General features: G+C 46.0%; 1 protein-coding gene across 1 annotated transcript in view; it reads right to left on the bottom strand.

The window, feature by feature from the left end:
• kazna (kazrin, periplakin interacting protein a) overlaps positions 1-15,642 on the bottom strand; it is a 192,746-nt gene that overhangs the window by 133,723 nt on the left and 43,381 nt on the right. Inside the window, exon 3 of the mRNA XM_049017120.1 lies at positions 14,086-14,243. Within this exon, the coding sequence (XP_048873077.1) occupies positions 14,086-14,243 (158 nt within the window). The remainder of the gene's footprint in view (positions 1-14,085; positions 14,244-15,642) is intronic.

Here is a 15,642-nt window from a genome sequence, read left to right as displayed (position 1 = left end):
TTTGTTGTTTGGCTGCCTTCAGCGTTACTAATAATTCAGAATAAAATGCTTTCAAATCATATTAATACAAATTAGCCCTTAGCCTTATCAGCGCGATGGAAGCAATAAGACTGCTTCTCCAAAGTGAAATTTTAATTAAAGTGAATTAATAATCTCATCACCGGCAGCTGGCCGCGATCCAGCGGGAGGGGCTGAGACAGCGGCATGCGACACATCCACGGCATGTCACACGCTAGCGGGTTTCATGAATGCCGCGTAAATAATGGCCCGAGTTATTGCTCCGGACAGCACAGCTGCTTCAAGATGCCGCAGGAAAACGCTCCAGCGCATGGGAGCCGCCGGCACAATCAAGCCATGTCAGATCAACCACCATAATTCAAAACAAGCTTATTTATCATACCACAGTGCTGCTGAATGCTCTATTCTCATTGGTCAGAAGGGTGTTGATTCATTTTATAAACAGCACATGTAGAGTCAGCCAGGCAGCTCACAGTAAAAGCTAAATGCATCGCTACGATCTTTAATTATAACTGATGACAGAAAATTCCAGAAGTGGAAGATTTAAAATTTATGAACACTAAACAAAAATGTTTAGTCATAGGCAGAAGAAAATAGTTCTACTAAGAAATAGTTTAACCAATAAATCTAAATATATTTAGCTACAAACGTGTAGAGTATAAGAGTGCTAACGTGCTCCAAGTCACGCATTAGGTTTGTAAACATACTTCACTGTGCTTCAGGTGGTTCTTCGCCTCCGCAGCCAAAATCCTTAGCCTCTAGCTTGGATCTGAGAAAGCAGAGAACGCGGACACCGTTGGGGGGTGGGGAGGGGCGGGGGGGGGGTCCTTTATCTGGTGACTGGGGGGGTCAGCCAGAAAGCCACGCGGAGGGTCATCACAGGCCTGTGGGCCAAAGCCATTGCAGTCTGGCCCTGGGATGCAAATCACAGGGCTGAGAGCTTCGCCTTCACGTCGCACAAGCGAGAACAGACGAGTGGCCGACGTTAAAGCCTCCACGTTTGCTCTGCTCACATCGTGCTTTATAATTACGTCGGCGGGCAGAAGGCAGGGAAATAAGCGCGATTAGGCTCGTCCTGCTATCGCTGCAGAACAGACAGCGAGAGTTGGAAGAGGGGAGTCGCCCTTTCGCAGCCCTGTTCAGCTCCCCAGACACGGAAAAGACAGGAATGGAGGAGAGCAGCTTCTCTATCACATCCCAACATGATGTGATTTTATCAACCTGGATTTCCATAGTAACAACACTTACCATACACCATGCTGATACATCCCGTCTATCTAGTTATGGTTATCAAAGGGCTTGTGAACCTTTCAAACAGATTTTATGATTTTTTTCTAGTGATTTTTAAAGGGGGGGGATATAAGAGAGGCCATAATTCATACGAAGCGGTCAACCTTATTACTGAGTGGTCTGAAATTACTGATAGGGGAGGAGGCACACTGGGGGCCAATCAGCTTTCAGTTGGGGGCACTGGCCCTGTGGCTCCGCCCCTCTACACACCCCTGCTTTCAAAACTACCAGGAGCACTCTGGAGTAGCGGACACCACAATTAGCAGCACTTTGCAAAACTCTCAAAAGGTGCAAGCAAAAGCAATGAATGATGGGTAACGGCTGAGCTCTTTGCTCACGATGCGGAGAGTCAGGCAGACGGCTGCGAATAGACTCCTCGATCCATTCAGGGACCCAGGAGTCACAAAGCCGCTGTCAGTAACACACTCCAGAGACACACATGACGACTCCGGATGAAACTACAGCTTCAGGTACGCATGGAATGGATGGAGAATGAAATGAGTTATCAAGGACCCGCTCTTCTCTAATCTGTTTTCAATTTGGACGCTACTTGACATTTCAATGAGCTCCCAAGAAAATAAATCATTCTTCTGAAGAGTCCACACCGAGCGATTCTGATATCTGAAATCCACCCGCTTCCCAAGCGAAAGACATAGCAACAAAAAACACTGCAAAAGCCATCATAAGCGATATCAAGCTGGCATCCAAAAAGGTAGCGGAGCAGAAGCCTTGCAGGCCATCCGCAGTTTCTCAGGCTCATTTAATCGTTTGCAATTCCCGTTGTCGTGCTGAACGAAGAGATTAGAAGAGGGCCTTTCCACTGCATCATAGAAGAGGGCCTTTCCACTGCATCATAGAAGAGGGCCTTTCCACTGCATCATAGAAGAGGGCCTTTCCACTGCATCAGCGCCCAGTGTCACCAAGGCAGAGACTGGGGTCGCTCTAATCTTGTCCCGGCCATGGCAGCAAAAGCAGATTCTTAGCCCGAGCTATGCCCTCAAAACGCAGTGCAAACCCTCCATTCATACTTACTAAAATCAGTCCTCTCCAGTGACACTGTCCAGCTCAGTATCAGTACAATACCATTTCCTTCATCTTCTCCCTTTCTCAGTCTTCTCCAGTCCCATAAATTAACTCACACTTATTTCCTGCTCTGAATAAAAGCCCACAATGCACCATCCCACCTCCGCTTACCTTGGGCCAGAAAAGCAGACTGCTCACTTCTTAAATACACTCTTCTAGGTAGACTGCCATCTTTACGCTACAGTGTTCAGCTGTACCATGCACCGCAGTCTGTGCCAGTAGAAGGAGCCGTACATCGGGTACCTAGACCAACCAGTGGGTCTGCAGGTACTGCACAAGTCCGTAGGAGAAGCTTAGCTGCAAGCCAATCAGACGTCACCTGCTCCCTCCAAGCCAGCTCTCCCACCTGCAGGCTCCGCCTCTGACAGCCTTGAGAGAATTAAATAGCTGACCACCATGACAACAGTGACATTTCATCGAACTCTGCATGGCGGCCCGTTCCATTCTGAAAGCAAAAGGATCACCGTCTGTCCTTTGAAAACCATAAATGAGATTAAACACCTGCGAATGAGCCATTAAAAATAACTTGCTGGAATTAATTAGCGTGATAAACGAGATGAAAACTAGCGCCTCTTTGCCTGCTGTTTGGCAGAGTTGTGAACTGCAGCGTGGTAACTTCTCGCACCCCCCACCTACCACCACCACCTACTTCATCTTCACAGGTGACACAGGACCCCGTGAAACCAGCTACTAATCCTATTTTCTCTGGTATTTAACCGGCAGAAATCCTTGCCATCAACCCCAATCATCAGTAATCAAAGCCCAAAGATCAAAGCAAATTCTAATATCACACTGCATTAGGCATAAAAATTATCAAAATGCCGCCAACAGGAGAAATAAATAAGTTAAAAGGAAATGAACACAGTGTCCAAATTGGATATTCATCATGTGTTTTAGTGAGAGGAGAGCAGACTGTGTTTCCTGTTCAGCGTCTAGCCCACAGAGCAGACAGACAGGAAGGAGACCTGGACAAGTTTGATGGGGCTTGATGACTCTTCTACTCACACGCCCCCCTGACTGAAAGCCGTTTAGCCGCCTACAGCAGTCTTCCTCCCCCCCTTGCAGAAACACGGAGCCTGTAAAACTTGCCCCCCCTCTCATTCATTACAACCCAATAAATGATCATTGAAACGCCTTCTGCTCACTTTCAGTCGTTTGTGGTGACTGAACGTAAATCTTCTAATTAACGGTATTGACTGATAACCAGTAATGTCCTGGACTGGTGTCCTATCAAGACCATCTACGATACGCATGGGGCTGCCAAGACGCCATTACTGACACCGGGCAAATACAAACCAAATAGCAAAAGGATAAATAAAACTGACCGCATGGATTTGTGTGGGTGTCGGATGGGTGAGTTTCTCTCTGCATTTTGTGCCACTTCATATGACAAACTGAACAGTCTAGTGAAGCATCCCCAAGCAAAAACATGTACATGAAAAGGCTCACTGTGCCCAACTGTACTGTAGACTTGCTCTCTGCAGAACCAAAGTGACACACAAAACTAAATGCAGCTTCTCTAAATACAGTGAAACAGAGAAATTTCTGGCTACTGAAAAAAAAAAAATTAGAGGCCAAGTCAAGTTTACCTGCGGCTTGACTTTTTCCTTGAAGGAAGATTGGCATCGGGGCTAAAATGCTCAGGGTCTAAAATACCGGGGGAAACAGCCCCCAGTGATCGGACCTACCGAGGGCCATGCATTCAATCCATAGCACAGAAGGAGCTACATCAAAACAATGTGTTGTACTTAAATTTCCATGCACCAACCATCCATTAAGGAATTAAATGCAACATTAAACAGTTCTGGGGATTTATAAAACAACAGAGCATGAGCTGAATTGTGGCACAAATTAGACCCGGCTAACCGATACAGACCACGTGTGCAAAGACACGCACAGAGGCAGAAGCGAACCGCCCCGTGCCAAAGTGAAAGCTGTCAAATTAAAATTCTGACGGCCGAAGCGGACGCTGCAGTCTTCGCCGTTATTATTCGCCTCCAAAGCCCCTGTCGACGGAATCCGGTGACCCGCGGCTAAAGCGCCATCCGCCTGGACTCATCGCCGTAACTTACCATAGTATCTCACCTCCCCCCCCGCGACGAAGAAGCAAAACAATCATGTGAATCAGCGAAAATCTGCCACCAAGCTGAACGCGTGTTGACACCGGCAACATGGATTCTGAAGAAAGGTGAAGGACATCACTGTGTACCTGAAAAGGGGCAAAGCAAACATTCATCCAGTCCCTATACCAAACATTCTGGCATATGGCGGGGTCACGAGGTAGGACTGAAGTGATGAGATGGCCTCCTGCAGCGGGGGGAGCTTAATGTGTGATTTGTGGGGGGAGGGGGGGGGGTGCAAACTACATAAGATGTGAAAAGAGGCAAATCTGAAACCACAACGAAATAAGCACCGTCAGCTTTTTCTTGAGATCTCTCCCATTTCAAGGGCGCAGCCCCCGTCATCTGGTTTAAGTTTCTCTGTACGCAGTGAAAAAAAGAAATTCACCTTCCCAAAGTCCGTTTGAAAAATGGCGATGCGGAAGTGAAGAGCCAATGGTCCTATTTCTCGGCAGATCAAAATATGGTACCGTTTCTACGAGGTTGTCATTATCATGCGTAGCAGGTAGTGCTGATCTCAGCTGACCCTCATCAGTTTGGAAATTCAGGCTGAAAATGGAATTGGGGAGGACTGGTCCCGTTCCCGTGCCCCAACCCCATATCCCTGTGTGAAGTCTCTCCGTCTAAGCGAGCGTGTTTATTCTTTTCACGAGGCCATGACATCAAATCTGAAAACAAACAGCACTGGAGCACAGATTTAGGAGGCAGGCAGAGAGGCAGATTCATATCAGGGCTGGAATCCCTTTCTCGGAGATTGAGGGCGAAGCCTTTGATCTGTGACGGTGGTACCTCTCAAAGTGACACCAAGAAAGTGGGGAGAAATGCAGGAGGGTTGGGGGAGGGGGCTTGCACCAGCACAAAGTGCACCATAGCATTTAGAGTGTGATACAGGCGACCTGGGGTCACCAGCACTGTCCAGCATGCTTATGCCGTCTATGTTGCCATAGAAACCCACACGTGCACATTCTAGTGTTCAAAGATGCATAAAACAATGCACATCCCATATTATTTCGTTGACGTTTCAGAGCACTCTTCCATTCGACAAAGCGGAAGCGCATTTCCAGTTCTCCATGACTTCCTCATAATGCACTGAATGATGGAGTTCTCAAAACGGAGGTTATTACGCAACAGTGCCGCATCGCTACAGGCGAATAGAAACATTCAACGTGTAGCCAGAGTTCACGCTGCATGAGTCAAATTTCCAGTGGATGATGCAAGATTCCAAACAGAGAAAATTTACTTGTGAGGATTTAAAACCTCTTTACATCAATGGGCCTAGACTGTTAATTTGGGGACTGCTTTCCTAGTCTAACCGCCTCCCATACAGAAGATACCCCTCTATCTGGACAGCGAGTGGCACAATCTCCACTACAGCAACCCCAGGGCAGTTGTCCTGCAGGCCTATCCTCACTTTACCCAGAAGTCCCCTGGCTAAATCTTTCCGTAACATCATGAAACTGATAGCTCCATAAAAACGCAGTTAGCAAAACAAACCAACAACCAACCAAGAAAACAATCAATGAATTAATGTTTCTATTAAAACACAAACACAACAAAAATGACTCTGCTGGACAGACTCCTAATCATCTCAAATAACCCGACAACACGCTTACAGTATGTTTACCTATATACAGGGATGAAACTGCAATTACAGCAAAAGGGAAATTATGAAGGAGGTGACATACTTGAAAGGGGCCAGATGTTTTATGATCAAAGAGTAACAACGGCAGAATGTGCTTAAGCACTAATATCAGCAGAGTAACAATAACGGGGACAAACATAATTACGGAGACTCTGACAAGCTTGAATTTCTGCAGGAGAACTGTCAAACGATAGTTGCCTAGCAACACAAGGTTCTGTGCTGGTCAGGCTGTGTAAATACCTCCTCGGCCCACCCGCACGGCTTCATATGACATCTGCTCCTATAGGTTTACTTCATTACTCATTTCAGATCACCCTGAAGCATATATAACCTCAAGCTCTCCCTATTAGAGTTCCCTGTAGCAAATTGGAAGTAAGACATCTACGTGTATTAACAGCATAGCCAAATATTTGCAGCAGTTTAGTAGCTTAACAAAATCAATGGGGAAATATGGAAGAGTTTACAGGAGCCTGACAGATTCAAATGAGCGTTTCAGGCAGAAAATCTCAAATTCTGGTTGGCGACTACTGTTAGATTTTTCGACAGCGATTCCAGGTACTCAGGGTCTTATTGGTTACAACTTAACCAGATGATAGTCGAACCCAGAGCTGATCGACACCCAGTCGACTGAATCTTTGTAACCATGGAGACAGTTACAGCACAGGAAGTCGTATGATCGGCCATTCCTATTGGCTCGCCTTCGGTCTCCTCTATTCTTCTTTATTACATTGAAGTTGACAGCATGAGACACACAGGGGCTACATTTCCGCACTCTTTCCGGAAGCCACAGGCTCTGTATAGGGAGTTCCAGAGAGCAGCAGGCCCTCATTGAACCCCCCAACCCGAACGCTGACAGTACGGCGAGAGGTGGGGGGGAGGACGCACCACGGAGGTGGGATTACCTTCCTAGCCGACGAGCCCTTCTGCTGATCGATAGCGTAAATCGCTTCCAGTTCCCCTAACAAGCCAGACTGACTGCCATCTGCTATTCCCAGTGACAGCTTAAGGAGACCTTTAATTACAGCTCGCTGAGCAGTCCAGCTGCCTCCTCATTTGGGGCAGCCATTCAGGATCCCCAGAAGTTACTGGACTCCGATTCAAATCACCCAACATCCTCCTACAACTTGGGGAAGAGAGCTTTCATGCTTGTCCGCAAGACACATCCTACTCCCTGCAGGTAGTCAGTGATTCTCTGATCTTAGAGTTGGCTACTGCGTGGATTGCAGACTTTTTCACCTTCTACCTCGAGGAGCATCGGCATCTGGTCTGAGCCCCCAGTTTACAAATTTTGCTACAAAAAGAAAAAAAACCTTCGTAACTACTGGCAGTAAGTTAAGAAAGTCCACAAATAACCTTTCCTGTTATAACTCCAAACCAGGAAACAGTCACAATACCGACTCAAAGTTCATAAAATATTACCAGACACTGACGGCAATTCTCACAAACTGCTTTTTTCCACCTTCCCCATATCTGAAAGCCAGACATCACCAGGGAATTACGCTTTCTTCCACTGTGCGAGTTAGACTGCTCAGAGCACAGTATTGAAGGCACCTTAAAAGTGACAGCCCATCATAATCCACAACCATACCATGTTTGTTTTCATTGCTACCTGCTGGGAGCAAATTACTGAAAACGGGGACGTTCGGTGACAGTGGCAGCGAGCCGCGTTTACAGCTTCGGGACCCGCGTTTAGGAGAAAGGCAGGGTGTACCGTCAGGTCAGCCCCCACAACACGACTCATAAACTAAATAACGCATGAATGGATGGACTAAAGGGGTGCCGCAGAGGCTGAGCGGGGAACACTGTAATCACACGCCAGGAGGTCTCACGGCCAGTCCAAACTCCGAATCTTCTGTGCAAGATCACCCCATGCACGCGTGGGCCTACAGTACTTCACCTAAGTGCAAAATGAACTGGGGGTGGTAACAGAGGCAGATCAGGGCAGTACCACCAGAAGGGGGCGCCCTCCGACTTGTACTGTCACTGCAGCCCATACAGGTATGCATCAAAAGTGAAATTGGGTGGCTTGCCAGAGGAGGGGGCATGGAGGGTTAGTGTAGCTTGCCCAGTGCATCACATGGGCACTGGGAATAAATCTGTATGTGATTTTATAAAAAAAAAAATCACCAGAAGCCCCCCCTCCCATCTTAAAACCTGTTTGCTTTAATTACTCCCTGTACTGTAATTGCATTTGTTTTCATGAAGAGATCATCGAAACTGGGCAGCGATCAGGCAAGGGAGTCTAATGAGATTTATGGGAAACCAATCAGGACGAGGCAGCCTGTGGTCGACATGGGATGGTTCTCCGACCAACAGCGTTAGGAGGATAATTTGTCGCGTTTAACAAGTTGAAGATGAAGTTGTATTCATGCCATCTTGTCATTTTCTGTAGGATTGTTTCTGTTTCAAAACAGTAATATGACCTTGCAAAAGAAATTAAATTTTTCTAGTGTATGCTGGACTGCAACCATATCAGAAACTACTTTTCAATTATGCTCTTACAAGATGCACAGCCGTCAGTCTCCTGGGAAAACAGTCGCCATAAATACTTGCCCAGCAGTCACAGAAATAAATTTTACATGCTGTAAAACTCACAAATAATAGTCATTACAAACGATGGATGTAAAAATTGTCATTGGAAACTCCTGTCAAATTCAGCGAATCTGCAAGAACGACATGCCAGCTCTGTTTATCAACTTGAAGCAGATAAATATCTGCCACTTTGTTGGTCTTTACTTTGGTCTTCGAGTTGAACGATCGTCAGAACAAACCAAGCAATTAAACCGTCACTGGAAGTAACGTCTTTCGGGATTCGTCCTGTTGAACAGATTGCGATATTATCTGGGTCTTGCGGACACCAGTAGTAATCCTTCTCCGCTTGTTCCCTGTTGGTTATGAACGCAAAGCCTTGATTATTACAGCAACACCTACAGGGACAGACAGACGGTGCTGTTTCAGCCAGACGGTCCACAGGCCTGCTCCTCTGACCGATCCAAGACACATGGGGGGAACCAGCTGAACTGGGGGGGTGTCCCATCGGTGTGGTCGCATGTGGCTTCGCCACGGCACATGGCAGGGAGGAAGGAAGACTCAGATCATTGCTTGGGAGGGGCAGAGTGGTCCCATGGCAAGCAGAACCGATTAATCTGTGAAAAGTCCCAACGGAACAGCAGCTGGGTCCAGGAAAGCATCAAAAATGGACTCGGGGAGAATGATACTAGAATTACACTATTAAGTCCCGGCAGACTCCTCTGTTAAAGGGGACTTGAACATCTATTTATAGACCTGTTTCAAAGCATTCTAGGTTGTTTCTCAAAGTGCAATTATCAACTCCTCACATTATCAAGGTCTGTTCCTCAACTACAATGGGACTGTCAACGAGAGAGAGGAAAGAGGCAGATCATGTTCATGTGATCATCCCTCACTCCCTGTCCGCAGTATTAGTCACAATTGGAGCAAAATCAAAAACCACAACTGCACATCGTTCTCTTTTTTTTTTTTTACTGACCAGTATATACAATGAAATAATGAATCTGCTCCACTCTTAATGGTCAGTAGGTTCAAAAGGCTGAAAATCTTTTTCTTGTTTTGTTTGGCATTTTGAGGGATTGTCATACATACTCGGTACAATTAATTGGTCCAATTAGCAAAATATCATCAGACTAGCAAAATACAAAAAAAAACCTCTACAGCTCACCCTGTTTCACGTGTGATAAACACAAAGCTGAACGGGATGCAGCTGTCTGGCAACAGGGCCTCTGCGCCCCCCCACAGAACGTAACCATGGCACCAAGGCATCGCATGTCACGTCGTAGCATCACACCATGGCCCAAAGCTGAGAATGATTCGTCTCGGTATTTACAAGACCTGACGACTCCGAGCGGTCAGGCTCATTTGCTTGTGACACCTCTGCAGACTCAAAGTTCACCCGTTGATGAGAGCGATTCCCTCCTTCTGCTCTTTAATTGTGCTCCGCTTAATGATGTGTTTTTCTCCCGGACTAACAGGTCTAACGCACATCATGAAAGACGACGACTGTCTGAAGGAATACAAGCTCCATTAGATCGTGGAACAGAACAAGCCATTAGATGTTTGTTTCAATAACTTTCGGTACTTTTCAAATATTTCGCCCGATGAAATAACAGTTACCCTAATGATGTGAAAATGGCTTCTTTCCTCTGAACAAAGTGATGCCACAAAGATTGTCCTCTGATGCCTTTTGGTAGCTTGTGTGACTTGAGCAAAAGAAAAAGGTTCATGTTTAAACCCAAACTGGAGTGTGTCTCGACCCAGAAGCAAATCGAATAGAAAGATATATTACTGTCAAGATATTATTCTGTGACAGCCCAAGATCCTTGATTGGCCGAAAGAGGCAGCCACATAACAGCGAGTGTGCGTGCGTGACAGGGCAGCCAAGCAGTGATGCCGCAAAGATTGTCCTCTGACTGCTCACCATATTCCGACAACAGAATTTCTTCACTTTCTAAATCAGAATCCAGTAAAAGTACATCTCCACACAGGCCACGTTCTGCCGTCTTTCATTACAATTGCCTATTAATTAAACCTTTCTGCTTCGATTGAGAACCTGGACAAATAACATGGAGGAAATTACAGAAAGCTAAAGATGTTATTTGTGGGCTGGAAATTTTCACTAGTTGGGTAAAATCTAGATTACAAACTAATGTAGGCATTTGACTGCAAGTAATTCTTTTTTTTAATTTGTGGACATAAAAATGGCTACACAGGATACAACCTGAGCCCCTGAACATTTAAGCACCATTCAATAAATACTGATTTATTGTCATACTTTGCATAGCTCATCTCAGTGTAAGAGAACAGCGCCCACAACACCTTAAAAGGCAAAGGAATGTACGCAATGAATAATTACTGCAAGTCATTAGCTAATGCATGTAGCTTGAAAATAAAAATTCCACAGGCCACCAGGTAAAAGGAGGTAAATAATCGTCGGCCCCAGGAAGAGAAGTAGCACTTTGTTGCCCGTTAAGAGTTTCTCCGAAAACTTAATTTCCTAATGGACAGACGGGCAGAATAGATTGCTAATCCAGGGTGCTGAAAATTGGGGCGTAAACAGAAGGCAAGCACGATACCAACTTTCTGGTGTGCATGGACTGTCAGCTTTGCACGTTCCAGAACATCTCCCTGCGCTGTACAGGTCATACCCCCTACTAACGCTACACTAAATCCAAAATGCAGTGAGAACTATGACCACACCTGGCTCATGGTGTCGTTTCATACCAGCTCATATCTCTGCGTTAACCTCAAGTTCAGTTCAGGGCTTTATAACTTTAACACGCATCATCTGAATAAGGTCCCTCCCCCACTAATCTAACCAAACTGATTAGTATGTCAAACTGCAGGATGCAGGTCACAAAATTCTCTGGAAGGCAGACAGACATTGGGACCCTAAAGTCTCAAACTGAAATCTGTATTTAAATTTGTTGGTGCTGTTACACTTTTCTCCTACGTCTTCCATACTTCCAAACCCACTTCCCTTTGCACTTCTGCATGCAAGTCCTACACCTGCAAACCTGACCTCAACCAAGCCTGTAAGCACAGCATCACCGGTGGTTGGCCTGGTGGTAGAAGCAGGCTTACATTCACTCACAGGGTATAAGGTCACGCGGGGGGGGGGGGGGGGGGGGATGAGTAGCCATGCGTCCTTAGAGCTGCCGTACCTTCTCTGGGAAATGCTGCGATGGAAGTAAATTAACTGTGCTTTCCGAATGTGAGCAATGGGATTTATTTTAAACATGCACAGAGGAATCCAGAAAACAGAAATGTTTTCCCATCGCATCTGAGGTCATACATTGAAGCAATAACCTCTAGCATCTGTAAACTGAAAAGTCAATGTGCTCTATTAAACACATGACAGCCTACATAAGGGGTGGCACCTCTGATCTGCAAAGGGCCGGTGTGTGTATGCAGGTTTTTGCCATAACCCAAAGGTTTTTGGGTCAGCTGTTCAAACCCAGGTGTGAGCCAATCAGTCCTCTAATTAGCAATCTAATTAGGGAGTTACAGCAAAAACCCTTGTACACACAGGTCCTTTCTGGATAAGATTGCCCACCCCTGGCCTACATGAACAAGAATAAATGTTCAATAAGGGATTGTGGGGGGAGGGGGATGCTTTCATTGACTGTCAAAGTCACAGAAAAAAAAATGCCAACCCCCCTCTCCTAGCAACAGAGTGGAAGAGCCAGTCGTGCGCAGAGAAACACTTCAGATACAATTTGGGACAAACCATTGGGGGTGGGGGTGTCCCACCTCTTTCAGTCAGGGCTAGAGAACAGACAAGAGCTGTAAAACGTCCTCCTGGCCAACCCACCCTTCTAATGTCCACGTGTTTAAACTATATATTTATGAAGCGAGTGTGATGAAAAACCAGAGCAGGTTAGCAGTGACCAAAATCTAAAGAGGCACGCAAGGGAGCGTGCCAAGGCCAGCAGGGACGCCCTTTGCCTGCGATGGCCACCTGTTCGCGGAGCGTGCCAACGCTCTAACGAGGCCAGGGGGACGCCGGCGGACTGGGCCTCTTCGTAGTCCATGCACGTCTCCCGCGACGTGCAAGTGGATTCTCTCCAGGCTTCCAGCGATAAAACACACCTCCTCCTCGTCCGAAACACTGACCAGAAAGCCACTTTTTCAGACTGGGGGGGGGGGGGGGGGGTTTATCTGGCTGTTTCCAGTGGAGCCTGATCCCACCCACAATCTGTGTGTGTGTGTGTGTGTGTGTGTCTCTCTCTCTCACAAACACACAGTAAGAAAAAAGGACATCACTTGTGCAGAAGCAAATTCGTACACAAGCACATCAGATGAAATATTTCTGAACGCGAGTATTGCAATAGTGTCTTTCTCAGCCTGTGCCAGTAAACATGGGAGAGGGGAAAACTGTTAAATTACTGGTGAAAATCAAATACACGTACAAATAAAACTTCCAGAATTAAATTGCAATTAGCGGCCAACCTTTCTGCTAATGAACTAATGCACTGTGAAATACTTCATTAGCAAATGCTAACACTGTTCATTTTGACTTTGCTGCCGTTCCTTGTGGTACGTGACGAGGTCAGGGCAATGGCTGCGTCTCCGGAATGCTGGCCACGTCAACATAAATGCTCATTTCAACAGCTACCTGTTGTCTGAAAATTCACGAACGCCACTCTGTGGCCATTTGCAAACTGTCACCAGTCCAGAATACCTTGAACAGACCCAGGAAAGCTGACTAACACAAAGCGTCCCTATAAATTCACAACCAGTCGCGAACGCACAGCCAAGGTTGCGTCCAATATGCAAAAATCCCACCATAAAACGCACATAATATTAATATAGCAAAATGTACAAATACTAGACTAAACAATTTACCAAGATCTCCAAAGGAACTTAAGATGTCATCCTAAACGGCATGGGATTAGATTTAAAAAAAAATATGAATTTTATTACAGTGCTGTATTTTTCTTGTTTATACATAATGCAGCAGAGAAATGCTGCAAGATAAACGAGGAAATTGTATAAAAGAGTCCAAGAGAGGAAAAAAAAAAATAAATAAATAAATAAATCGGCATGTAAACTTAAGAGCTTATAAAGCAGGGATGTCAAACTCCAGTAGCTTAGTTCTTCCCCTGTTGCACCACAGATGATTCAGCTCAAGATCTGTATGCTAAATTAGCACATGGAGTTGAATCAGGTGTTTTAAATGAGGGGAAACCCAAAAATGTGCAGAACTCTGCCCCCCTCCCCAGCACTGGAGTTTGACACCCCTGTCATACCAGGATACCAGGGCAGGAATATGAATGCAGTTTAAAAGTAAAGCCTGTCTGCATTCCAGACGTTCAGCTGTGCACATGCTCAGTAGAGCCCGAGTGTCGACTCCAGTGCGTCTCTGCCCCCAGTTTACCGCAAGTAAATTGTCAGTACCTGGGCATCCATCAGCAGGTGTCTCATCAAGGTCATGGACTTCTTTAGGGTCTCCTTCTCACTGGGCAGGAAGGCGTCGTCCTCGTTGTCCAGGGCCTTGGGCCCATTCACCATGAAATGGGCGATCTGGTCATTGAGGCTGTTCAGGGACTGCACTGCTGCGGAGACAGGGAAGGGAGGACGGCCGTCAGAATGGAACCGACACCAAGCATCGCTGCTCCTCCCACGAGCTATCAATGCTTGACGCTCACAGTCCTGCCATCCTCTCTCTATTCATAAGATTTTTAGCCAGCCTCTGAAATAAGTTCTTCTAGAACCCACACCCCTCCCCCTCCCTTTCTGCCTGGCCTATTATGCCAAGTTATGGATTGAGGTGGGACACTGACTGATGCTCGTTATATTAAAAAAACTGCTAACAGTCCGCCAGGAAATTCAGCCATCATTTACTCACCCATCAGTCCATCTATTTTCCCCAAGAGCTGTCTATCCATCACGGGGTCAGTCAAGTCAATTCAAGGTAGCACAGGCTATAAGCTATGAAAGACCCTGCCAAAAGTTTTATATAAGCAAGGCTGGGTATTTTTAATACGCCAATTCAGATTTACCTCAACACCTTGACCGAGATTACAACAGCAGAACCATTCCCGGGGCATGAGCCAGGAAAGTACAATACCAGTCAAGAGTTTAGACGTGCCAAGCCGCCTACAAGGACAGTTATAGTGTGTCATCACATGACCTGGCCACCTGACCTAAACACAGTAGAAATGGTTTTGGAGGAGTCTGACCAGAGCGTGAAGGAAAAACAGCCAATGAGAGCTCAGCATATATGTGGGACCTCCTGCAGGACAGCTGGGAAAGCATCCCAGGATGCCACCTCATGGAGCTGGTGTAGAGGGGACAGTAAGGTCAGCCAGTCCCTGGAGCAATTGGGGTTAAGGGCCTTGCTCAAGGCCCCAGTGGTGGGATCAATCTGCCGACCCAGGGATTTGAACCAGCAACCTTCCGAGTCCCAACCCAAAGAACTATAATTAATAATTCATAATTTTCTTGTTTAATATGTCATCGGTGCACACTTTCATTCTATTTTTTAGTGTTGATGTTTTAATAAAAATAATAAACAAATCTTTCTATGAGTAGGTGTATCCAAACTCTTCACTGGTACCGTACATCGCAGCGCTGAATTATTTGGTCAGCATTATTATCCACTTATACAGCATAACACCCCTCTGAGCAGCACAACCAGACAGAGAGCATCTCCAGCTATTTGAATCTACAGCCTCTGGATCACGAGCAGAGCTTCCAGCCAGTAAAAGGATTTCCATCATCTGTACTGCAGTTTTATGGAGAAGAACGTGCGACACTGACAGGAAATCATCACGTAGCCCTAACGTTCAGCGATGACAGTCACACTTGAAGGTGAGGTGACATCCTTACAAAAAGGACTATTAAAGTGCTTCTTCCAGCAAATGATGAATTTATATTAAGTCTATGAGTCTGTAATATTTTAAATGGTTATAACATTTTATGAACAAACCCCTAAAACGGTGACATTTTACT

The sequence above is a fragment of the Brienomyrus brachyistius genome, chromosome 6 (genome assembly GCF_023856365.1).
Source record: "Brienomyrus brachyistius isolate T26 chromosome 6, BBRACH_0.4, whole genome shotgun sequence".
NCBI lineage: Eukaryota > Metazoa > Chordata > Actinopteri > Osteoglossiformes > Mormyridae > Brienomyrus > Brienomyrus brachyistius.
Note: the sequence above shows the minus strand (reverse complement) of the source record. Positions and strands in the feature narration are given on the sequence as shown.